This window comes from Lepidochelys kempii, chromosome 7 (assembly GCF_965140265.1).
Source record: "Lepidochelys kempii isolate rLepKem1 chromosome 7, rLepKem1.hap2, whole genome shotgun sequence".
Classification (NCBI taxonomy): domain Eukaryota; kingdom Metazoa; phylum Chordata; order Testudines; family Cheloniidae; genus Lepidochelys; species Lepidochelys kempii.
In genome coordinates this window covers 44,545,105-44,570,050 of record NC_133262.1, presented here as the reverse complement: position 1 = coordinate 44,570,050, position 24,946 = coordinate 44,545,105, and the positions used below count along the sequence as shown (strand labels likewise).

The window sequence follows — 24,946 nt, the reverse complement described above, 5'->3', positions numbered from 1 at the left end:
GATTCCATCTATTTGCATTACTTTAAAGATGTGCCTTTTACTGAACCCAGGCTTCACTTGGTGTGCTATTTGAAAAATCATATTCCAGTACGTGGCTGCCTGCCAGCAATAGTTACTTTTGGTGATTGCTGTGTAACTGCAGAATTCTACATTGTCCACAAAGGTACTCCTATCCTTGGCAGAGATTTATAGGCTGCTTTAGATCTCAGGGTAGTTTATGGACGAATTGATCTTCCTCAGCAAAACACTCTTGCGGTACACACACCAGTTTCAGCTGGGACTCAACACCAGGTTGAGGAGAAACTCGGCTGTGCTTATGGGTTTCCGCATAAAGTTAATATGCGGAATAATGTGATGCCTGTATGACAGAAATTATGGCACTTACCATTTTCAGTCAGGGAAGCTGTTTCAGAGGAACTTAGAAAACTTGTTCAAGAGGACATTGTTGAAGAGATTAACTCCTCGGAATGGGTTTCACCTGTAGTAGTGATGCAGAAGAAGGGTGGAGGCATTTGCCTTTGTGTGGACTTAAGGGAGCCAGATAAAGCTATTGTGATTGGCAACTATCCTCTTCCTCTCATAGAAGAAGTATTTGCAGAACTCTGTGGAGCAAAGATGTTTTCTGCTCTTGATTTGCAGAGCGCATACCACTAGGTTATGTTGCAAGAAGATAGCAGAGACCTCACAGCATTTATTAAACGAGGGACTATTCCGTTTTAAACGTGTTCCATATGGTCTCGCATCAGCCCCAAGTGCCTTCCAAAAAATGTCATTGATTTTGAAGAATCAACATGGAGTTCAGTGCTATTTGGATGATATTATCGTGTTTGGAAATACTTTGGAGGAGCATGACAGTAACTTGCAGTCTGTACTAAACTGCATCAGCAAAGCAGGCCTCAAGTGCAATAGGTCCAAATGCAAATTTAGACAAACTGAATTCTCCTTTCTGGGGCATACAATTTCACAGGCTGGACTAAAACCTGATCCGGCTCATATCCTGGCAATTTCAAATGTTCCTCCTCCAACAGATTTGCAAAACTTACGTTCCTTCTTGGGTCTTACCTCCTGATATGCAAAATTCATTCCCAATTATGCTTCTGTCATTGAACCGTTACGAGAATTATTACGGGGAAGTTCAACCTTAGTGTGGACAACGGATGCACAAGCTAGTTTCGAAACGGTGAAAGACTTGATTGTACATAGTTCAGTACTTGCACTATTCAGTCCTGTCTTGCCCATAATTGTAACTACTGATACTTCTGATTATGGACTTGGGGCTGTCCTCACGCAGCTTCATGAGGACAGCACAGAGAGGACTGTTGCATTTTCTTCAAGGACACTAAGTAATGCCGAGAGGAAATATTCTACAGTCGAAAAAGAAGCACTTGCTTGTGTCTGGGCTACTGAAAAATGGAGAACTTACCTGTGGGGCCGCATGTTCAAGTTGCGCACAGACCATGGCCCTTTGACGTTGCTCACCACGAAAGAACTGGGAAGAGCAGGATATCGTATTACTAGATGGTCTGCAAGACTACTCTTTCAATTATGAACTGGAATATAAACCTGGAAACCAAAATGTGGTAGCTGATTGCCTTTCTCGCCTGCCTTTGCCTTCACCAGATGATCCACCGGAGGATGAGGGTGTAGTAGTTGCACTTATTACAAGCACTCTTACTGTAGTTACAAGAACAATTTCAAGCTGCTTGTTCAGCGTGTCCAATTCAACAAAAACTATGGGAATTTCTGACAGACGGCCCAGTCACCCTAAAAACCTTGACCCAGTTTTGCTGCCTTATTTTAGAGTTCGGGGTGAACTTTCTTTTCTCGATGGCTGTGTGCTATGAGGTACACACCGGCTACTTGTGCCAGAAGAATTACAGTCAAAACTCATACACCTGGCACACAATACTCATCAAGGAATTGTCAGAACCAAATGACGACTATGGGATCTGTATTGGTGGCCAGGGATGGACTCTCAAACTGACGCACTCATAAAATTCTGTGTCACTTGCCAAATCCATGATAAGACAGCAGTGACATGTACCCCTCTATTACAGCCTGTTCTTCCTGAATCTGCATGGGAAAAAGTGGCAATTGACATTGTAGGACCCTTTGATACTGTTCCAATTGACTGTTGTTATGCCATCACCTTAATAGAGTAGTTCAGTAAATGGTCTGAGGTAGCATTTACATCGCAAATCTCTTCTGCTACAGTAATTAAGCTCTTCTCTTCAGTTTTTAGCAGGGAAGGGAACCCCAAAGAACTGGTTTCAGATAATGGTAGTCAATTTACTTCCTTGGAGTTTGAAACTTTTCTAGGAGAGAGGAACATTTTTACACAGAAGGTCATCCCTATACTACCCTCAAGCCAATGGGGAAATTGAACGGTTTAACAGAAGTTTGAAAGAGAGTTTGCAAAACTGGAAGGGAGATTGTGGATAACCTTCACTACTGATTTCTTGCAAGCATACCGAGCTACACGACATGCCACAATGCGAAGATCACCCGCAGAGTTACTGCATGGGAAACGGATGAATACTAAACTGAACATTGCTGGATTGTTAAAGGCACGACCTGATGCCCCAACCGAGGATGATATGAGAAAAATAGTTGAACAGAACCAAGCGAAGTATAAGGCTTTCACAGACAAGCGGCGGGGTGCTAAGGAACCAAAGTTTCAGTGTGGTTCCTTTGTTAGAATACAAAAACCTGGAATTTTATGCAAAGGGGAATTCATAAATTCACAGCTCCTCTTAAAATCATGGCGAAGAAGGGACCTTACACTGATCGACTTTCTGATGGGTGATATGGGATGCTTCTTATCTTGCACCTGCTTATGCACCAAGAGGAGACTATGCCAACACCCAGTCTGCATTGGATGACTTCACCATAGTATCAAACCAACAAGACATTGCACTGGAACCGGGGCTTGAGAGATGGCCTTTCAGACCCAGACGACCACCTGTCTGGACTAGAGACTATGTTACCTAGTGTCTATAGTGTTTTTAGTGTAATAATTCTGTTAACAATATAGTGCTTGGTTTCCTATTTGTTCCTGTGGTTAGAACAACGTTTATTGTAATTGGGAGAGTTTCTCAAGAGAGGAGGGAATGTGTTGTTTAGATGTTGCTTGTAATTATTAGAATTGAGAGCACTGGCTGTTGGGAGTCTGAAAGGACAGGAAACAGGAAGGAGGGGGAGGAGTTGAAGAGGCTGAGGGAAATCTACTGATGGTGCAACAGCAGCTTGGAAAAGAGGTTTCCACTTTAAAAAATAAAGTCCTGTTGAAGTTTGTTAGTACCTTGCTTGGCCACTACAACTATATACTACTTGGCTATATACATTTCATTAGCAGTAGAAAATTATTACTTGGTGAAATTTTATCCCATTGTGATGGGTTCCTGTACTAACATTCCTATTCTTGTGACATGAGCCAAAATAAAATATATCTATAGTAAAAACCTTGTTCCATTTTTGATCTCTGGATGAATTTCGGTCTCTAGAAATATTTGCGGTTTTTTTTCCCCCCACTGCCCATCAGTTGGGAAAATATATACATGATGGAATTAAATTCATTATTTCAATTACATGTGAAGTTAAGTGTTTACCTGAGGCAGTAATCATTTCCAGGTTACCTGGGTTGGATTAAGAATCTTTTTTTTGTACAGTTGGGCCTCTTTTTTAAAAGACACTTTAAGAATTGTTGGTGATGTGAGAGCTGTTAGTAATGTTTAAGGGGAAATATCTACATTCTGTGTTACAACTCAACAAGATTATTTCAGATTTCATAATCTAATGCAAGATGTTACGTGCTTTTAAAATTCTATCTGCGGTTTGTAGTAAGACTAGGTAAGTTTAATGTGCAACTTGGATTGAAATAAAAATAAGAATGTTGTCTGGCTCTTTTTATAATAAAGCATAAATTCAAGGCGCTAGAACATTTTGGAGCTAGATAATGTAACTAAGAGATAAATTTGACTTCATGTTCAAAACATGTTTAAGTGGTGTTTACTAGTATCCTGTAACATCACATATGCATAAGCATTTGTACGTTATGTGAAGTACTATATGTTCCCACAGATAAACATGCTCAATAGCATATTTATGCTATAATACATAAATATAAGGAGATCATTTTGTTGCAGAGGTTTGAAAAAGATACTATTCAGAAGATTAATTCAGACTTTTCCTGAAAAATTTTTTTTTAAACTCTTCCAAGTACCGCTCTTAAGCTCTGCCCCCATGTAGAAAGGCTTGTATCTCTGGATATGCATGTTTTCAAAATTAAAAATCCCAAAATACTACTTTACTGTTTTAACAAACTTTCATGTCCTGGTGAGTTTTGTTGAAACTATAAAGACATCTCATGCTAGACCTTCAAATAGGGCTGCTATCAAACATATGTTTTCAAGCTGGCTGGTACTTCTCTTACAAAGTATCTTAAACTAAGACTGCAGATTTTGGAGGAAGACAAAATTTTGACACAAGTGGCAAGTCAAAACAAAATCACTTTCCGTAGTTTTTCACAAAAGTGTTACTTAACATTCTCCCTGAGATTCTGGCTTTGATGTTTTGTCTTCATTTTAAGATGGCTTAGAATCTGAGAAAAGTAGAGCCTCAGTGGAAAAATGTTCCCTTTTTGTTGGTAAGAGAAGACCTTGGTGTACAGTTCAAACTTCTGGTTTAAACCTAAAATGCATAGGGCCAAACCGGGCTCTGGAGTAACTGGCAAAACTTACTCTTCCCCAGGCCTGAAGATATGACCCTCATTGTAAAATGCTTTGAAAAGAGTTCCTGCATAATGTGAAAATTATGATCAGAAAACACATTAAACACATTATAACAGAGTATTGGAAAGTGCCTGCACCTTTTTTTTTTTGTGGGGGGGGGAGCAGAAGGAGGGGACAACTTACTGTGTAAATTGGTTTCAGATGTTGGATGTATGTGTGTGTATGTATTTTTTTTTCTCCTCTAGTACACAGTGCTGTGGTAAATTGTCTTTCCTTTCACCCCTCTGGAAACTACCTCATTACTGCCTCCAATGATTCAACCCTTAAAATTCTGGATTTACTAGAAGGAAGGCTGCTGTATACTCTTCATGGTCATCAGGTGAGGAGAATCTTCACTATTACTTTCGTAAAGTAATGCATAAAGCACGTGGACTCAGCAGATGGACAGAGAAATGATGTTGAGTCGAGTGTTAGGCTTCAATTCTCTTGGCCTATAACTCTTAAGGTTCCTTGATCAGATTTTTAATTAAACCTGAAATTTCATCTGGGGGGGGTAGTGGTGGAGGAAATATTGAGAAAACATGACAAGAAATGTAACTTATTAATCTAATGTACTGTTTTCATAAGCAAGGAAAAAAGGGAGACAGTATACACCTCAGATCCAAATTTGGCTTTAAAATTGTTTTTAAATTGTGAGAACTTGCTTTGTAAAACAATCTTTCCTTCAGAGTCAGCTACTGAAATAAAAAGTGCTCATACATAGGGATCAATATTGGAAAATGGCTCTATACACAGACTAGTTACTTTGTCTTATAGGGTTTCTGGGAAGGAGAAGGGGTATGTTCCTGGGCGTGATTTGGGGGTGAGAGCTTTTCTGGAGTCTTCCCATTTTGGCAGCTGCCTAAGATAAATTATCTTCATTTGATTACGTAATATTCCTGATTGGCAGAATTAACTTATTTGTATTCTAGTATTTATGCTGCTGGGTGTTTTGTTGTTGGTAGGTCTAATTATATTCAGAGTGCTTGGAGCTCTTGTGTTTTTTTAAATGTTAAATCTAAATAAATAGTCTAATTTTACTGTCCAAGCTGAGTGAGGCAGCAAAGGCATGAATAATGAAAAGCAAACAAGTTCTAAAATATTATTTTGCAAGATGATGATAGTGACGATTTAAATTTTAACCCAACAGTGTCCTTATTGGCTGAGGGCTGGGACTTCCAAAGTCAAAGGGCTTTGGGCTTTTGTAGCCCCATTTGGAAGCTCAACTCTTGTAGGCCCCATTTTGAAAACCCTAGCCTGAAGCTGTATACTGGGGTGAATTACATGAAATACAAAAACAAGCTATCCACTAAATACAGGACATGTAAAAAAATACACACAGACACACACCCCGTTTTCTTTCATACTTAACACTTAAGGGGAGCAAGGGCATTAATAATTTACTGGAAGAATCAGAGAATATCAGGGTTGGAAGGGACCTCTGGAGGTCATCTAGTCCAACCCCCTGCTCAAAGCAGGATCAATCCCCAATTTTTGCCCCAGATCCCTAAATGGCCCCCTCAAGGATTGAGCTCACAACCCTTGGTTTAGCAGGCCAATGCTCAAACCACTAAGCTATTCCTCCCCCCCCCCATTGCATTGGCTGGGAATCGAACCCAGGTGAACCGCTTCAAAGGCAGCTGTGCTCACCACTATACCACCAAAGAGGGCCTAGGTAGTGGAGAGTGAGGACTGTGTGCCTCTTATAGTGAGTCCTAGTTTGAGAGCAGGAGAAGGGGGAAGCATAGAGAGGGGGAGTGTCTTTTTAGTATGTGATGAACTTATTTATTAGGAGTCTGAGCCTGATTTCTACACACACACTTTCTCTCTCTCTTTGTTTTTTTCTTCTTTCTGCCTCCCTCTTCCCCACCGTGTGGTTGCATAAAGGAGAGAATTTGACCTTGGCCTGGAGTAGTTCCAGATCTGAAAAAGTAGTGAATAGCTGAGTATTGCATTGTGCAATACTAGAGGAGACTTCATAAGTAGATTTGTGTGGATTGATCCTATATTTTAAAAAAATGACTAGACTGTTCTTGAATCAGCTAGTCAGATATGGGACTGACCATTTTGCATTGGATACATATGGACACAGACATACAAGTCACTCAGTTTTGAGTCTGGTTTAGGTCAATCAGACCTGCCGCTCATCATCTGCTGGATTCCGGCATTCCTTGTTACGTTGTATTAGCAACAGCTGAAAACTCTTCTGCAGTGACGGACTGCTATAATCTGCTTTGCAACACGCTAGTTCCTCCAGTTAGGGAGTAATGGAAGGAGGTGGGGATGAGAGAGAGCATTTTTTCTAAAAAAATCAAACATTCTTGTGCAATCTTAGTAGTATATTAACTTAGGACCTGGTTCAACAGACCTATTCTGGCCCTGGGTTGACTTCTGCAACCTTATAAAATCTGCTGTGTTGATTTAGAGGCTGATTTAATGTAACTTTTTCACCCCCCAGAAAGTGTGTATGTGATATGTATTGTGTCTTTACCACTTCCTCTCTAACCTTAACACAGCTGTCTGTACTGCCCCAGTGACAGGGAGATGCAGCAAGTGTACACTTATCCAAGCTAGTTTTGATCTAATTAGCTTAAGTAACAGTAGCCATGAAGCCATGACAGCATGAGCTTTTCAGCTCTGCCTGGGACCCTGGGTATGTACTTGGACAGCTAGTCCATGCTGCCGTCTGCTGCTGCTGTGGCTTCTTTGCTTTTGGTACCCAAACTAGCTAGCTCAAAGCTAGCTTGGTGATGTCTGCATGTGCTGCAGTCACACCTCTGATGGCAATGTAGACATCTCCTCAGTCAGTGCCACTGTAGTTGAAAATGAAGTGTTAAAAGACAAATATATGTATATATATATATATTTTTAGTTACTCAGATGAACAGCTTGTTCTGAAGACATTCTTGACTTGTGAGTTTGTGTGGGAGAATATACCTGGTCCAGATTTGGTGGTTCTTCTGACAGCTGATTGCTGTTCTGGGACAGTTATTTGTAAGTGAAAATTTCAAGAAGAAAGATTTGAGTTCCTTCAAACGTGCTTTGACGCAACTGTTGGAGTGCAAGGAATTTGTGTTACTGGCTGATTTAGCTCTAGTTTAAATAGGGAGACTTGCCAAGTTTATATTGCTGTCTTTAATTATAATGGAGCTGGCCTCTCATACCAGAAGGATCATCAGAGAGACTGGAGTTCGTAGCTCTGAGCTGGCATCTTGCAGCTGCAAAATATCATGCTGTAGCTGCACGTTTTTAAGTGCTTCAAGTTGTGAAATACTTTCACTCACTTTCATACAAATGAGACTTGGTGTGCAGGCCCACCATTGATATTTGTTCATCATACAGGAACAGAATGTTACAGGACCTTTATAAGTCGTTCTTGGGTAGTCATTAGAAAAATGTAAATATGTACACTGTATGTATACTTTATCTGAAGGTTCTAATGACTACTTCCAGACAACTTCATTAACAGAGTAGACATTGTAAGCAAATGGTTACGTAAAACATTAGTATTGTTATATTTATAAATAGGAGTCCAAAAAATGCAGAGTTAAGATTCTGCAAGCAATCTTAATTTTGGCCATATAATCCTCACCTTCTACCCGCCTGATTGGTAAGTGGTAAAACTATAGAAACTCTCCACTTCACTGACTAAAACTGTAAGACACTTTAAACAGGTGTATCAGCATATGGATGTGCTACTCCGCTATCTGCTGTCAAAATATAGAGAGAGGACAGCATCAAATTTGCATGCAGTTCCAGGCTTTCGGTGTGTGTGGAGAAGGGTTGAGGTAGATGCATGTGTGTCTGTGTATAGTGGTCTTATAAGTAGTGAAATTTTTAGATACCACTTGAAATATAGTAAGTGGAGGCTTTTATTTTTCTATTTTTAAACTTTTTTTTTTTAAATTAATTGTTGTCAAAAAGCCAGTGAAGAAGTATCTTGTAAGTATTTATGTACTTTTTTTATTGGTATACATGCTCTTTTTAGTAACTGTGACCTGAAGTCATCTAAATGTTTTTCCCATGACAAGATAATTTAGGTGTGTAATGGCTTCTTACCTCTACATTTTTAAAGAATTAATTGTCTTTGCCAATACCACTCATCCCCTGACAGAAGGGATTAAATATCATGCCATCATGTGTTCACCCATCAGTAGGGTGAATTTCTGCCACTACATCTTCCTTATCCACTACTCAACTGGTTGTCAGTGGATAAATGGGTGGAAAATGAGTTTGCTGCTGAGGCACTGTAGTATGCAGTTACCTCTGTGGAAAGGAAAATGGCATTGGCTCAAGGACTGGTGGGTCATGGTGTCTTTTAGTAGCATCACTGAAGGAGTTACAGAATTGAAGATTAGGTCTAGGATTCCCCCATCTGCTCCTTTTATGGTAGGAAGGGTGTGCATAGATGCTCTCAGTCACGAGCAGGAACTCTACCAGGCAGCTCTGGTGGCTGACATGTTTTCCTTCCTAGATGTGGAGGAGAGTGGTGCAGGAGGCCCATGAATAACTGAATGACTTTGAGGGTAAGGTTAACTTGGTGAACTGCCGCCCGTGATCAGCATTCCTTTTCTATTTATCTTTAACAAAAAGAGCTAGAAGCTGTCTTGTTAACGAAAGCTTAAACACAGGAATTCATAATCTCTATCGGGTTATGAAAAGTTTTGGAAGTTTTACAGTGAGTGACTTTCTCCAAAATTGACTTCCCAACTATTCTAAAAATATCTGCACAATAGTTCTCATTGCAGGTAACAAAACAGAACTTCAGATTTCCAGACCAAGCCATTTTTGAGCTGACATAGTAAGAGAAAAATATCAGGGGGTAGCTGTGTTAGTCTGTATCCACAAAAACAACAAGGAGTTCGGTGGCATCTTAAAGACTAACAGATATATTTGAGCATAAGCTTTCGTGGGTAAAAACCTCGCTTCTTCAGATGCATGGAGTGAAAGTTACAGATGCAGACATAAATATACTGACACATGGAGAGAAGGGAGTTACCTCACAAGTGGAAAGCCAGTGCTGACAGGGCCAATTCGATTAGGGTGGATGTAGTCCACTCCCAACAATAGATGAGGAGGTGTCAATTCCAGGAGAGACAAAGCTGCTTCTGTAATGAGCCAGCCACTCCCGGTCCCTATTCAAGCCCAAATTAATGGTGTTAAATTTGCAAATGAATTTTAGTTCTGCTGTTTCTCTCTGAAGTCTGTTTCTGAAGTTTTTTTGTTCAAGTATAGCTACTTTCAAATCTGTTACAGAATGTCCAGGAAGATTAAAGTGTTCTCCCACTGGCTTTTGTGTGTTACCATTCCTGATGTCCGATTTGTGTCCATTTATTCTTTTACATGGGGCTGTCCGGTTTGGCCAATGTACATGGCAGAGGGGCATTGCTGGCACATGATGGCATATATAACATTAGTAGACATGCAGGTGAATGAGCTTTTGGCTGATGTGGTTGGGTCCTCTGATGGTGTCGCTAGAGTAGATATGGGGACACAGTAGGCAACAAGGTTTGCTACAGGGATTGGTTCCTGGGTTAGTGTTTCTGTGGTGTGGTGTGTGGTTGCTGGTGAGTATTTGCTTGAGGTTGCGGGGTTGTCTGTAAGCGAGGACTGGCCTGTCTCCCAAGGTCTGTGAGAGTGAGGATCATTTTCCAGGATAGGTTGTAGATCGTTGATAGTGTGCTGGAGAGGTTTTAGCTGGGGGCTGTATGTGATGGCCAGTGGTGTTCTGTTATTTTCCTTGTAGGGCCTGTCCTGTAGTAGGTGATTTCTGGGTACCCGTCTCGCTCTGTCAGTCTGTTTCCTCACTTCCCCAGGTAGGTATTGTAGTTTTAAGAATGCTTGATAAAGATCTTGTAGGTGTTTGTCTCTGTCTGATGGATTGGAGCAAATTCAGTGTTATCTTAGGGCTTGGCTGTAGACAATGGATCGTGTGATGTGTCCTGGATGGAAACTGGAGGCATGTAGGTAAGTATAGCGGTCAGTAGGTTTCCGGTATAGGGTGGTGTTTATGTGACCATCACTTATTTGCACTGTAGTGTCTAGGAAGTGGATCTCTTGTGTGGACTGGTCCAGGAGGGAGGAAATAAAAGCACAAATCCTATTAACAGATGATAGAACCTAAGTTAAATTTTGGGTCTCTGATTCATGAGAGTCCCAGGTTACGGTGGTGTCTTTTTATAAACTGAATGTTTTAAGACTTAGCAGCAGCAGCATTTGTAACGTTCAGACTCTCTGTGAGCAAAATCACTATAAAAGGGTGTGGTGGTGCTAAATGGCAACTTATAGTACCTAACGGGTATGTTTACTGTGTAACTGACCGCTACCACAAATAGTACTATTTTACCTTTTAATAGTAAAATACTTAGTGAAGATAATATGTTTAAAACAATTGCCGCCTCTAACTATGAATTTTTTTGAAAGCTTGTATATTACTCCTGTTGTGGAAAACATTACTGTTTGCTGAACTGCTTTTTGTCAAAGAAATGACATAATGTATTCCACCATAAATTCAGTAATTAAAAAATAAATGGTATCTATGGCAGAGATTTACCTTGGTTTCCTCTGCAGTGTCACAAATTGAACCATATTATGCATGTGTTTATATAGAAGTATTCATAGTCATGTATAACAAATAATACATAGGAGTATTTTCAAAATACAGATGGGTAATTGAGAATGGCCATACTGGGTCAGATGAAAGGTCCATCTAGCCCAGTATCCTGTCTTCCGACAGTGGCCAGTGCCAGGTACCCCAGAGGGAATGCAGAACAGGTAATCATCAAGAAATCCATTCCCTGACTCCTTTTAGTAATAGGAGGTGGTGAGTGCAGAACTTGTAAGGCTGACTTTTTTTCCTTAATGGCTGCGGGCCTGATCGAACATGCTTTGCTCCTCATGAAGTCTCTAGGACAATGGATCCCAAAGTGGGTCGGGACTCCTTTTGAATGGAGTTGCCAGGACTGGCGCCCGGGCCCAGGGCTGAAGCCCGAGCCTCACTGCCCTGGGCTGAAGCCAAAGTCCGAGGGCTTTCACTCTGGGTGGCGGGGCTCAGGTTGCAGGCCCCCTGCCTGGGGCTGAAGCCCTTGAGCTTCAGTTTTGGCCCCCCTGCCAAATTACTTCACAACCTTTAGGAGTTGTGAAGTAATTTTTGTTGTCATAAGGGAGTCATGAAATGAAGTTTGAGAACCCCTGCTCTAGGAGTTCTGCATGTGCAAGGAATGCAAGAGGGAGGGGAGTCTGGATGAAATGATTGAGGGGAGACATAACTCTACAAATACATAAAGGGGTGGTGCAAAGAGGACAGGAAGCTGCAACCAAAAAGGAGTGAGCTTGCAAGACCTCAGGGTTAAGTAGGTTAAGTATTAAGAAAAACTCTAACTCCAATATCCACTAAACAATAGAGTCTTCTCCTACCTGGGGCTCTGGAATCTTCATTAATGAAGACTTTCAAGGTTCAGTAAGACATTATTCTATTCTGAAAGGCTTACAATAGTCTTCTTCCCACTCCCTGGGGCAATGTGTCCTAGCTGCCTCATAGTGGGACCTGCTGCACCGCTCTTGCCCTGATTCAACTCACTTTCTTGCCAAGAGGGCCATGTGCTTCACATGGTGTCCATTAAGCAGACCCCTATCTCTTACTGTTGCTGAGTGCTATGTCTTTGACCATCATCTGGTCTTTCAGCATTGCCCATAAGCTCCCACTTTCATGCCCAGTCACGTGGCCTTTCTATGACACCCATCCCGTTAGCATTAGGATGGATTCATTTTAAATCAAGGCAATTTTTTAAATCAGAAATATAAATCACCAGGTGGAAAGCTTTGATTTAAAAAAAATTGATTTTAATCAACATTTCCATTTGTACTTCCTTTATTTTTTAAAAGAAAGGTGCATTCTTATTGGTTAATATAGTAGAACCTCAGAGTTATGAGCACCAGAGTTACAAACTGACTAGTCAACTGCAGACCTCATTTGGAACTGGAAGTATGCAATGAGGCAGCAGCAGAGACTGGGGGAAAAAAAAAAAAAAAGGAAATAAAGTGCAGACTACAGTACTGTGTTAAACGTAAGCTGCTAAAAAAAGAGAAAATTTAATAGTTTTTGACAAAGTAAGGAAACGGTTTCTGTTCTTGTTTCATTTAAATTAAGATGATTAAAAGCAGCATTTTCCTTCTGCATAGTAAAGTTTCAAAGCTGTATTAAGTCACTGTTCAGTTGTAAACTTTTGAAAGGACAGCCCTAACATTTTGTTCATAGTTACGAACATTTCAGAGTTACAAACAACCTCCATTCCTGAGGTGTTCGTAATTCTGAGGTTCTACAGTATAACAATTAAAACATGTTGATTTACAACTAATTAGAGCCTTTACACTAGATTGGTACTCCTTTTTGCAACATAGGATGGTATGCTATAACTCTATAAATTTTTAAGCAATTATATAGCTTAATATTTTCAGATTCTTATTCTACATTGTTAGAATGTTAGAAAATGAATGATATATTGCTTATTTACGAAATAACTTTTTGCTTACGTTTTGTGTCAAGCTGCATTAGGATAGTAACCAGAATTTAAACAAATACACAAAACCGCATATAAAAATTTTTTTATTAAAGAAAACAACCTTAAATGTTTTGGATACATAAACTTCTTTTATCAAAACATGTTTCACATTTATAACTAAATTATAATTTTAAGCATTAACATATTTTGTATTAAATTCAGAATTAGCATTAAATAAGTTTATTTTAAAAAGACAAACTTATAATTTAAATAAATGTTTTTTATCCACTCTGATAAGCATTAATGACTTCTTGTCTGCTCTAAGCCTTCTGCCTGCCGGCCTGCCTCTCTTCCCTTTTTTCTATTGATATGGCGGTTGATTCTATCCATGCTTCACTCTCTTCCACCCTTGATTCTTTTTGCCCCCCTCTCTCGTCACAAGGTCTTCCTGCAAAACCCCAGCCCTTGCTCATACCCAATATCCTTCCTCCACTCTTCCTGTCATGCTAAAGAGAATCTGTGGTGGAAATCCAGGGACCATGCTGATTTCTCCACTATAAATTTGTTCTCTACTTCAAGCCTGCCAATGCCCTAGTTAACCAAATAGATTGAATCTCACATATGCAATGCCAGCTGCCTTTTAGCCACCTGTGACTCACTCCTTAAACCCTTCCCTCTTCCTGCTTCCACTTCTTTCTGAACAGGATCTCACTGACTTCTTCCAAGAGAAAATGGGCAAATGTGATGTGACCTTCCCTTTTCCCTCGGCTTGTCTTGTCTTCCTCTCCTACAGGTTTCTTCCCCCTTCTTCCCTGTAACTAATGTAGAAGTTTCTCATCTGCTTTCCTTGTCTAACCCCTACATTTGGCCCAGTTATCTGATCCCATTTCCTGATCTCCCATGTGCCCACTCTCACCTTCCCTTACTTGTCTCCTTAAGCTCCTGCTCTTGTGACTTTTCTCCTCAATACAAGTCTCTCCTATCTTAAAACAAACCCCAAACCCATCCGTGACCTTAATTGCCTCTTCAACTACCATCCCATCTGCCTTCTTCATCTCTAAGCTCAGAGCATGCAGTTTAAAATAGTTATCTAGAGTTCCTTTCCCTCAGTTCCATCCTAGAACCACTCTAATTCAGCTTGCACTCCTTGTACCTCACTGAAACAGCTGTCACTAAAGTTTCTTATGATCTCTTCCTAGCCAAACTCAGAACCAGCATTTCATTCTCATAATCCTTGACCTGTCTGCACTGTCAACTATGCTCTTCTTGAAATCTTTGGCTCCCTTGGTTTCCATAACTCTGTTCTCTCCTCATTTTCCTCCTACCTCTTATTGTTTTTTGGCATGTCCCCCCTCACCTCTTCCCCAACTTTCCTTGGAGTTCCACAGGGTTCTGTTTGGTCACCTTCTCTTCTCCCTCTATAATCTCTAGGTAATCTCATCTGCAAATGCAAGTTCAGCTACCCTGGCTATGCTGGCAATTCACAGATCTGCCTCTCTACTCTGGACCTGTCACCTGTTGAAACTAAAATCTCAGGATCTCTCTGTCTCTCTGACATCTGCGTGTGGGTGTCTAGCAGCTCAAGTTCAACATGGCTAAAACAGAGCTCTTAATTCCCCACCACCGCCTGCGCTTCCTGTTCCTTTGTTGATCACTGTGGACAACACCACCATCCTGCCTGTCATGCAGGCCTGCAGCCTGCGTGTCATCTTTGACCCAGACCTCTCCAGGTCCTCACATCCAGGCTATGTCTAAGTCTTGCAGAATCTTTCTGCATCACATCTCTAAGATACGGCCTTTCTTATCCATCTGTGCCGCTGAAACTCTCGTCAAGGCTCTCCTTGTCCTGTGACTTGATTACTGCAACATTGTTCTCTCTGGTCTTGACAAATGCAGTCTTGGCCCTCCCATATTCATTCAGAATACTGCTACTGCTGCTGCAAAGATCACTTTCCTAACCCATCACTTTGGCTGTCACCCTCTTCTTTGTATTCTTTCACAGGTTTCCACCTTCTCTATTGCGCCAGACATAATCAGCTTGTTTTTTTCTTTCAATACCCTTCTGTCAAGGTTCCTTCCCCACTCTGAACTCTAGGGTACAGATGTGGGGACCTGCATGAAAAACCCTCAAGCTTATTCTTAGCAGTTTAGGTTAAAAACCTTCCTCAAGGTACAAACTTTGCTTTGTCCTTGAGCCCTGTGCTGCCACCACCAAGCATGTTAAACAAAGAACAGGGAAAGAGCCCACTTGGAGACGTCTCCCCCCAAAAAAATATCCACCCAAGCCCTACCCACTTTTCCTGGGGAAGGCTTGATAAAAATCCTCACCAGTTTGCATAGGTGAACACAGACCCAAATCCTTGGATCTTAAGAACAATGAAAAAGCAATCAGGATCTTAAAAGAAGAATTTTAATTAAAGAAAAAGTAAAAGAATCAGCTCTGCAAAATCAGGATGGTAAATACCTTACAGGGTAATCAGATTCAAAACATAGAGAATCCCTCGAGGCAAAACCTTGAGTTAGAAAAAGACACAAAAACAGGAATATACATTCCATTCAGCACAGCTTATTTACCAGCCATTTAAACAAAACAGAAATTTCAGAATGCTGCTCCTGCTGCTGCAAAGATCACTTTCCTAGCCCATCACTTTGGCTGTCACCCTCTTCTTTGTATTCTTTCACAGGTTTCCACCTTATCTATCGCGCCAGACATAATCAGCTTGTTTTTTTCTTTCAGTACCCTTCACAGCCTGTTTCCACACTACCTCTCTTCTCTGTCGACATGTTGACTTCTATCTCTGATCAGCCCACGATGCTGCCTCCGTTTCCCACTTGTTAAATTTTCAAATGAGCATCTTTGTCCTTTCTCCCAATCTGCCCTTCACTCTTGGAAGGACCTCACTGTAAACATCTGCAAAACTAACTCCTTATCCACTTTTAAAACCCTCCTTAGTCTCCTTTGAACATGATACCTACAAAAACCTTGGTAATGGTTAGCCTGCTAATATAGGCAGACCACAGCTTATGATACTAACCAATATTGTCTCGTACTCTCCTATGAGTCTCTGTGCATCCGTCATTTCTTGTCTTATATATAGACTGTAAGCTGTCTGGAGCAGGGGACGGTCTTTTGTTCTGTGTTTGTACAACACCTAGCACAGAGTGGTCCTGGTTGATGATTAGAGCTTCTTGGTGCTACAGTAATACTACTAGTAATAATAACAAAAGGCATTCCTGCCAAAGTACAGAAGGATGGACAAAGTTATCTGCTAGAGATCTGTTGCAGTCCCAAAGATTTGAGTAATGGTGCAAACTAGGAAGTTTAAAGACCTGCCTGAGACTTGGACAGTGTGATGTTACTTGAACAGAGGTGGCTTGCTCTCACTTTTTCATCCTCACAGGTATACTTCAAACACTTTTTTTTTTAAGTTTCAATTTGCAGTACTAAAACAATTGAGAGAGTGTAAAAAACTTATAAAAGATTCTACTAATCCCAAAATATACACGTTGTCTGACTGCTTCTTAATCTCAGATGCCATTCTTCTTTACAGGGAGAATATTTAGGCAAAGCCTAGGCAACAGTGTTTCTTTTGTTTGTTGTTTCATGTCAACAAATTAAGCGTGTTGTATCTATTGACCTGTCTGTTCCCCTTGTTCTTTCCATTTGTACACACGTGTATTCTTTTATATCCGGTTCTATTTTTAGTCCATGTACATCCTATTGAATCTCCATTTTCCTCTGGCATATGGTAGGTGCTGTTCTTCTGGTTACATTGTGTGTTTGAAGTGATTTTGTAGCATGCTAAATTACCTGAATATACTCAAATATTTAGTGACCGATAAAATCATTTAAAGAACAATAGTTCTACAGCTTAGACTTCTGGGTTGGTCTTGATTGTGAATAGCTTGTCTGATGTAAATTTCTGTCTGTCTTTTTCCCACCTGTTACAGTCAGGCTGTTCACAATGGAACTTGCATTAGAAAGGTGTTAACTTCAGATGCAGTACGTAATACTTGGAGGATTATAATCTTTCCAAAATGTTGATCTTTCTTCGTAAGACTTACTTGTTTATTTTAGAAATGTCATATCCTTCAACAGTATTGCACCAGTATTTAGATTTTTTCCAAGCAGATTGTATGTTTCACACTTGCATCATTTCTGGTTGGTTTGTTCTATTTAGAATCTCTCTTCTTGAGAGCGCGTGGTAGTAATTGAGAGCTTAGCAGTTCTTAATATGGAGAAGGCAGGGGGAAAACTACACACTGGCCACGCATGTATGAATATTCTCTTTTTTGGGGGAGAGACAGCTGCAGGGATAGTTGGACTACTACAGGGGTTCTCAAACTTCATTGAACCATGACCCCCTTCTGACCCAGGGAGGGGAGACCGAAACCTGAGTCCACCCAAGCCCTTCCGTTCCAGGCGGGGGGCCAAAGTCCCATGGCTTCAGTGTGGGCAGGGTGGGGCTTGTAACCTGAGCCCTGCTGCCCAAGGCTGAAGCCCTTGGGCTTTGGGCAGGGGGGCGTGGGCTTTGGCTCTGGGCCCCAGCAAGTCTAACACTAGCCATGGTGACCCCATTAAAAAGGGATTGCAACTCACTTTGGGGTCCCGACGCATGGGAGTACTAGTACTATGTGTTAATAGTCCGTATTGCCTACACTGGTTGGCCTCTAATTGTGCTAAGTCCTGTACAAACATATAGAAATGGGAACCGCCAAGTCAAATCCTGGCAAGACCTCTCCATTAAGAGATGATTTATACTACAAGAAAGTTGTTTTAAGAACTCATTTCAAATCCTTCCATGGGGTCATTGGATTTGTCCTCTGAAGGAATTAGCAGGAGGTTTAGCCCCCTTAAAACCAGGGATGGACAGATGTCCTGGGATCTCAGGACATTCATAGCCTCCACTTGTGCAGGTATAATCTTGTGCCTGTGTATTTGCATGGACAAAGAAATGTGGGTGCAAGTAGCAGCAGTTGTCTGTCTGACAACAAACAGATGAGCTTAGTGGTTTACAACAGCAATTTATCTGGCCTATATTTATTTGTAAGGTTCAATGTATGTTGTTTTCTAAGCACATCAGAGGAAGAAGGGGAACTGGGTAAAGGGACATGGCTTGATTTTTGGCAAAATAAGTTCAGTGCTATTAAAGTAGCACATCCCCTTAACTTGATTAAGGATAATGAAAAGCTGCTTGTCTGCCTGTCTGGGTGTAGTGTGACCTGAAGTAACATAGCAAGATTACTCAAACTCTACTTCAGTCAAAGTATACATTTTGTGTTCTCTATGTAAGTTTTTACTTGTTAAATTAACTTTCCCAAAAGCCTTAGTCATCTGCAGTCTCTGGAAACCTGATTCACACTTAGACAGAAGCTCAGCCATATACATTTATTGAAGCACGCTGCAAAGTAATTGTTTAGTGTCTGTCATAATATTTCATTCCCGGTATTCTCCACTATTTATTCCTAATAGAACAGTTTGTCTATTGCGTCTGTACTTAGATAAGTATTTCCTAACTCTGCTTTATTGCATATAAGTGTCTGCCTAATCCTTTTGAGACTGTGTACTTCTTAAATGTTTGTGAAAATACTTTAAACCAGATGTTTAAACCTGCATGAATAGTATTGCACTTCTATTCAACCACTACTTCAGTGGAAGACTAGTTAAGACTATTTAAAGTCTAAAAGAAATGACTCCTGGTATGTTATCCGTATCTCTCCACAATACAGAAGCATTGAGGCATGCCTGCCTGGTAGACATTTTGCTTACTCCTTGTTTTGATGCCGCTATCATTCCATAAGGGTATGAGAGCATTCCAAATGCAGAGCTGGACTTGGCTATGTGATGGATAATCTCCTCAATTGTGGCATTCTGTGATAGTATACTCCCTGGGTAGCAAAAATTCTCCACAGACCTGTGTAGCCAATGATTTTAGTTTATTATTCATTTATTGTGTGATGTTATATTTAATCAGCATTTGTCATATATAATCATTGTATGTTAGAGTTCATTTGTAGGATTATAAAAGTATAAGATTGATCAGTATTTAGAAGAATCATGTATTAAACATAAGTAAGACAAGCTGAAATGCAAGAACTGGTAGGCCGAGGCCTGCAAGATTTAGCTTGGCTATTTTAGGCCTTGGAGACCAGAAATGATGACATAAGACAATGACTGAAAAATAACCCGATGTCCGAAGATTATGGGGGGTGGGGCAGGAAAGGTACCAAGTGGTGGTAGTGTGCAAAATTACCCAGAAGATTAAGATTAGATCATAAAAATACTGTAAAGGTGCATCTGTCTCCGAAATGTGTCTTAACCACAGGATACAGATTGTGCGTCAGTGCCAATGAGACTAAAGGGAATTTACACAGCCTATAGAAAATTGGGGTCTCTTAAGTTTCCAGGGAACACCAAGCAATAAGAGAAAAGAGGGTTGACCCTTTTATGGGCATGTACAGAATGTAGGTATAGACAGAATCATCCTATAATAAGGAGATGCCCATAACGGGAAAATTGAGCTCCCTAAGGGAGACTCCAGCAGGAACCATCCCTCCTCTGTTGATCAAACTATGAGCGACCTATCAGACCCAAACACTGTTGTTAAGGATGTGAGCATAACTATATTTGTAACTTGTGTATAGGTTTGTATAGAATTTCTATATACTTGGGTAATAACTTTAATTGTAACTTTTTAATAAAAGTTATAAGACAGTCTGTACCTTGTACTTGTGAACTACCCTTGGTCTATGTGTTCCTAGAGACTTTAAATCTAAAGCAAGTAGCAGAAGTAACTTTCACTCTTTTTTTTTTTTTTTTTTTTAAAATGAGGAGTCCTTGTGGCACCTTAGAGACTAACAGATTTATTTGGGCATAAGTTTTCGTGAGCTACAGCTCACTTCATCGGATGTATGAAGTAAAAGATACAGGAGCAGGTATAAATACATGAAAGGATGTGGGTTGCTTTACCAAGTGTTAGGTCAGTCTAACGAGATAAATCAATTAACAACAGGATACCAAGGGAGTAGAAATCTCTTTTGAAGTAGTAAGAGAGTGGCCCGTTACAGACAGTTGACAAGAAGGTGTGAGTAACAGTAGGGAGAAATTAGTATTGGAGAAATTAAGTTTAGGTTTTGCAATGACCCAACCACTTCCATCTTTATTCAGGCCTAATCTGATGGTATCTAGTTTGCAAATTAATTCCAGTTTTGCAGCTTCACGTTGGAGTCTGTTTTTGAAGTTTTTTTGTTGTTGAAGAATTGCCACTTTGAGATCTGTTATTGAGTGACCAGAGAGATTGAAGTGTTCTCCTACTGGTTTTTGAATGTTATGATTCCTGCTGTCAGATTTGTGTCGATTTATTCTTTTGTGTAGAGACTGTCCGGTTTGGCCAATGTACATGGCAGAGGGGCATTGCTGGCACATGATGGCATATATCACATCAGTAGATGTGCAGGTGAACAAGCCCCGGATGGTGTGGCGGATGTGGTTTGGTCCTATGATCGTGTCCCTTGAATAGATATGTGGACAGAGTTGGCACTGGGGTTTGCTACAGGGATTGGTTCCTGGGTTAGTGTTTCTGTGGTGTGGTGTGTAGTTGCTGGTGAGTATTTGTTTCAGGTTGGTGGGCTGTCTGTGAGGACTGGCCTGTCTCCCAAGATCTGAGAGTGATGGGTTGTCCTTCAGGATTGGTTGTAGATCCTTGATGATCATAGAATCATAGAATATCAGGGTTGGAAGGGACGTCAGGAGGTCATCTAGTCCAACCACCTGCTCAGAGCAGGACCAATCCCCAATTTTTGCCCCAGATCCCTAAATGGCCCCCTCAAGGATTGAACTCACAACCCTGGGTTTAGCAGGCCAGTGCTCAAACCACTGAGCTATCCCTCCCCCCGGATGCACTGGAGAGGTTTTAGTTAGGGGCTGTAGGTGACGGCTAGTGGCGTTTTGTTACTTTCTTTGTTGGGCCTGTCTTGTAGTAGGTGACTTCTCGGTACCCTTCTGGCTCTGTTAATCTGTTTCTTCACTTCACCAGGTGGGTATTGCAGTTTTAAGAATGCTTGATAGAGATCCTGTAGGTATTTGTCTCTGTCTGAGGGATCGTCGCAAATGCGGCTGTATATTAGAGCTTGGCTGTAGACAATGGATCATGTGATGTGTCCTGGATGGAAGCTGGAGGCATGTAGGTAAGTATAGTGGTCAGTAGGTTTCCAGTATAGGGTGGTGTTTATGTGACCATTGCTTATTAGCACTGTAGTGTCGAGGAAGTGGATCTCTTGTGTGGACTGGCCCAGGCTGAGGTTGATGGTAGGGTGGAAATCATTGAAATCTTGGTGGAATTCCTCAAGGGCCTCCTTCCTATGGGTCCAGATGATGAAGATGTTATCAATGTAGCGCAAGTAGAGTAGGGGCATAATGGGATGAGAGCTGAGGAAGCGTTGTTCTAAGTCAGCCATAAAAAAGTTGGCATATTGAGGGGCCATGCGGGTACCCATAGCAGTCCCACTGATACTTGAAGGTATAAATTGTCCCCAAATCTGAAGTAGTTGTGGATGAGGACAAAGTCACAAAGTTCAGCCACCAGGTTTGCCGTGATGGTATTGGGGATGCTATTCCTGATGTCTTGTAGTCCATCTTTATGTGGAACGTTAGTGTAGAGGGCTTCTACATCCATAGTGGCTAGGATGGTGTTTTCTGGAAGATCATCAAGGGATTGTAGTTTCCTCAGGAAGTCAGTGGTGTCTCGGAGATAGCTGGGAGTGCTGGTAGCATAGGGCCTGAGGAGAGAGTCCTGAACGTCATGAAATGCATCCATGAGCATAGCCAAACAAAGGATAGAAAAGAGTGGAAGCCAGTATGCAACCTTGTTTGGAGCTGTTGGTGTCAGGAAAGGGATTTGATGGTGACTGGCACATCAGGTGCGAGCTCATTCCAAGGCCCCAGGTCTCACTGAACACTTACAAATGCAGAGCTGGAAACCAGTCTTGCTTACCTGTGTGTTAGTGTAATCAAAATAGATAATAGACCTTAAGTTGAAAAGAGTGTATTTAGTGTTTAGACTTTTATACGATGCTTGTAGGACACTGCATGTATTGATCTCTTATAACCTCTGTAGCCCATGGTATAAAGTTACATTGAGTGTTTGCATTGTAAACCTCTGTAATTGGGTAACTCGCCAAACAAAAAGCATTAATTAAGGTAAAGTGCTTGTCCTGCATACCAGATGTCCCATTGAAGGCAACTGAGGTATTGTATAGCATCAAAGGACAGAAGCCCTGTTGACTGACTGCACTGCTAACTCCATCCAGGAAGGAGAGACCTATGCATGAACTCATCTCATCAGTTTTAGCTCTGGAGTGGAGGGGATAAAAATCGCTGACAAGGAGAAACTGAATCTCTTCTATGCTGTCTGGACTATGAGGAGAAAAGATTCCTAAACATAAGCAAAGAGACCCCCGTACAGCTTGGTATGGTTTAGTCCTGAAAGATATTTTGAATTGAGATGACTACAACAGTCACCTTTTGAATTACAGACTGAAACTCATTTGCGTATATATGCTTGCTTGCTTTAACATGTAAATAACTCTCATTTCTTTTTCCTAGTTAATAAACCTTTAGTTAGCTTAGTACAGGATTGGCTATAAGCATTGTCTTTGGTGTGAGATCTAAGATACAAATTGACCTGGGGTAAGTGACTGGTCCCTTGAGACTGGGAGTAGCCTGAATATTGTGATCTTTGGTGTAAGTGATCATTTATCACATAGTCTAGCTTTCCTGGGTGGCAAGATAGACTGGAGTGTCCAAGGGGACTGACTGTGACTCCATTATAAGACTATTATAGTACTTTGGGATTTCACATTTGTTACCAGATAGGTGAAATCTAATTCTAGAACATACAACCAATTTGGGGTATCTGTCCTGCTTTTTGACAGTCTGCCCTGAGCATGGCGCACTTGATTGTGAGCCACTCCAGGCAATGTGACACATATCTTACCATTTTCCACTATTCTGGCTCTCATCTCATCATGGAAGGACTAAATGACAGAAAGGAACATTAGAGGGCATCCAGAGATGAGCAAAAGACACCAGCGTCCTTCATGATTTACAGAGTCAAAAGCTTTAGTGAAGTTGACGACCACCATAAAAAGATCACATCTTTGCTCCAAATGGATGGACAGTTTTTTTTTTTTTTAGTTTACTTCTCAGTCATGCTTCCAACATTTCCAGGAAAGCAGTTAATCCTCTTCTACAATGCCCATTACAAGCAGAGCTTGCACTAGTCCCCTATTTTATGAGACAATAACAGCAGTCAAGCAGGGATGTCACAAGGAAAAGCACCTGCATCAGGTGACAGTCCAGCAGAGATCTGTAAGCAGGGTGACTACCATACTGCAAGACATCTAACATGGCTCTTCCACATTATCTGGGAGCAAGAATCAGTGCCACTGGACTTCAAGGATGCTGAAGTTGTCTGCCTCTATAAACGTAATGGTGATAAGGAAAACTGCGGTAATCATTATGCATTTCCCTACACTGTGTTGTGGGGGAAAATTCTTGCACAACTCATAATGGGTAGACTTAACACCGTCTGACTCTCAATGTGGATTTTGGTCTGGTCAGGGCACTGTAGACATGAGATTTGTACTTAAAGCAAAAATTTCCTCTTTCTTTAATGATTACACTTAGTTTCCAAGTTTGACACAGTGACTCTTTTCTTTGTAGCTCTTTTAGTATAATATTTACTGACTTCTGCAGAGGAAACTGATTTTAGAAATGCTCCCTTGTTGAAATGTTGCTGTGTTCCTCAGGCTTCTGTGGGTTCCTCTCACTAACCACTGTCCCAGACTACTTAGAAAATTGCTCTGATGACATCTGACACAAGCTGCTGTTGCACTTTTAAAATGAAACACAAGTTATTTCCTCGTTTTGGAATATTGACCAGAACTATGCAAATATTAGCTGAGGGAGCTGCTCAGATTTATCAGCTACTGCTGTTTCCTGACGCTGCCTGCCAGCCTGCCTCCCTTCTGTTTGCTCTGCTCAGCACAAAGCGCCTTGGGAGGCAGGCCGGGTAGTGGGGATGGGAGAAGTGGGCTCCAAAGGAGAGATGGAGCTCTGCATGAGTGGGACTCTGGCATGGTGGATTGACTGGGGCTTTAGGGTCACACAGGGTTTCTGCAGTGCAGTGTGGGGGAGGAGTACAGGGAGATCCCGGTGATTCAGCACAGAGACATTAGCACACCAAGATCATGCTGTAGTACTAGTAACTTGGTGCACTGGAGAATTGAGATTGCATCATTGAATACCCTTCACCTGCTGACATCTTGGCAGAGAAGCATGCACAATCCTAATCATCCATCCTTCCTCCATCCCATCCACACTGGTCCTTTCTGCTTCCTCCCTCATGCCAGTTGCAGCTACACATTTATAGCAGGGAGTGAAGAAATGCAGTAACACAGCATGAAGATTGGGTTACATTTTTAAGAGGGACAGATCAGTTGAGACATGTCCATTTTACATTAACAGGTTTACTTGTGGCACCTTAGAGACTAACCAATTTATTTGAGCATGAGCTTAGCTCACGAAAGCTCATGCTCAAATAAATTGGTTAGTCTCTAAGGTGCCACAAGTACTCCTTTTCTTTTTGCGAATACAGACTAACACGGCTTTTACTC

The 24,946-nt window shown here is 41.1% G+C and overlaps 1 protein-coding gene across 4 annotated transcripts in view; it reads left to right on the top strand.

Moving 5' to 3' along the window:
* The window catches only part of POC1A (POC1 centriolar protein A), a 109,466-nt gene that overhangs the window by 25,272 nt on the left and 59,248 nt on the right, over positions 1 to 24,946 (top strand). For all 4 annotated transcript variants that reach the window (XR_012159880.1, XM_073352461.1, XM_073352460.1 and 1 more), the window contains one exon: positions 4,976 to 5,109. Coding sequence is in view for 3 of the 4 variants with exons in the window: in XM_073352461.1 (XP_073208562.1) it covers positions 4,976 to 5,109 (134 nt within the window). In the remaining variant the exon portion in view is untranslated. The remainder of the gene's footprint in view (positions 1 to 4,975; positions 5,110 to 24,946) is intronic.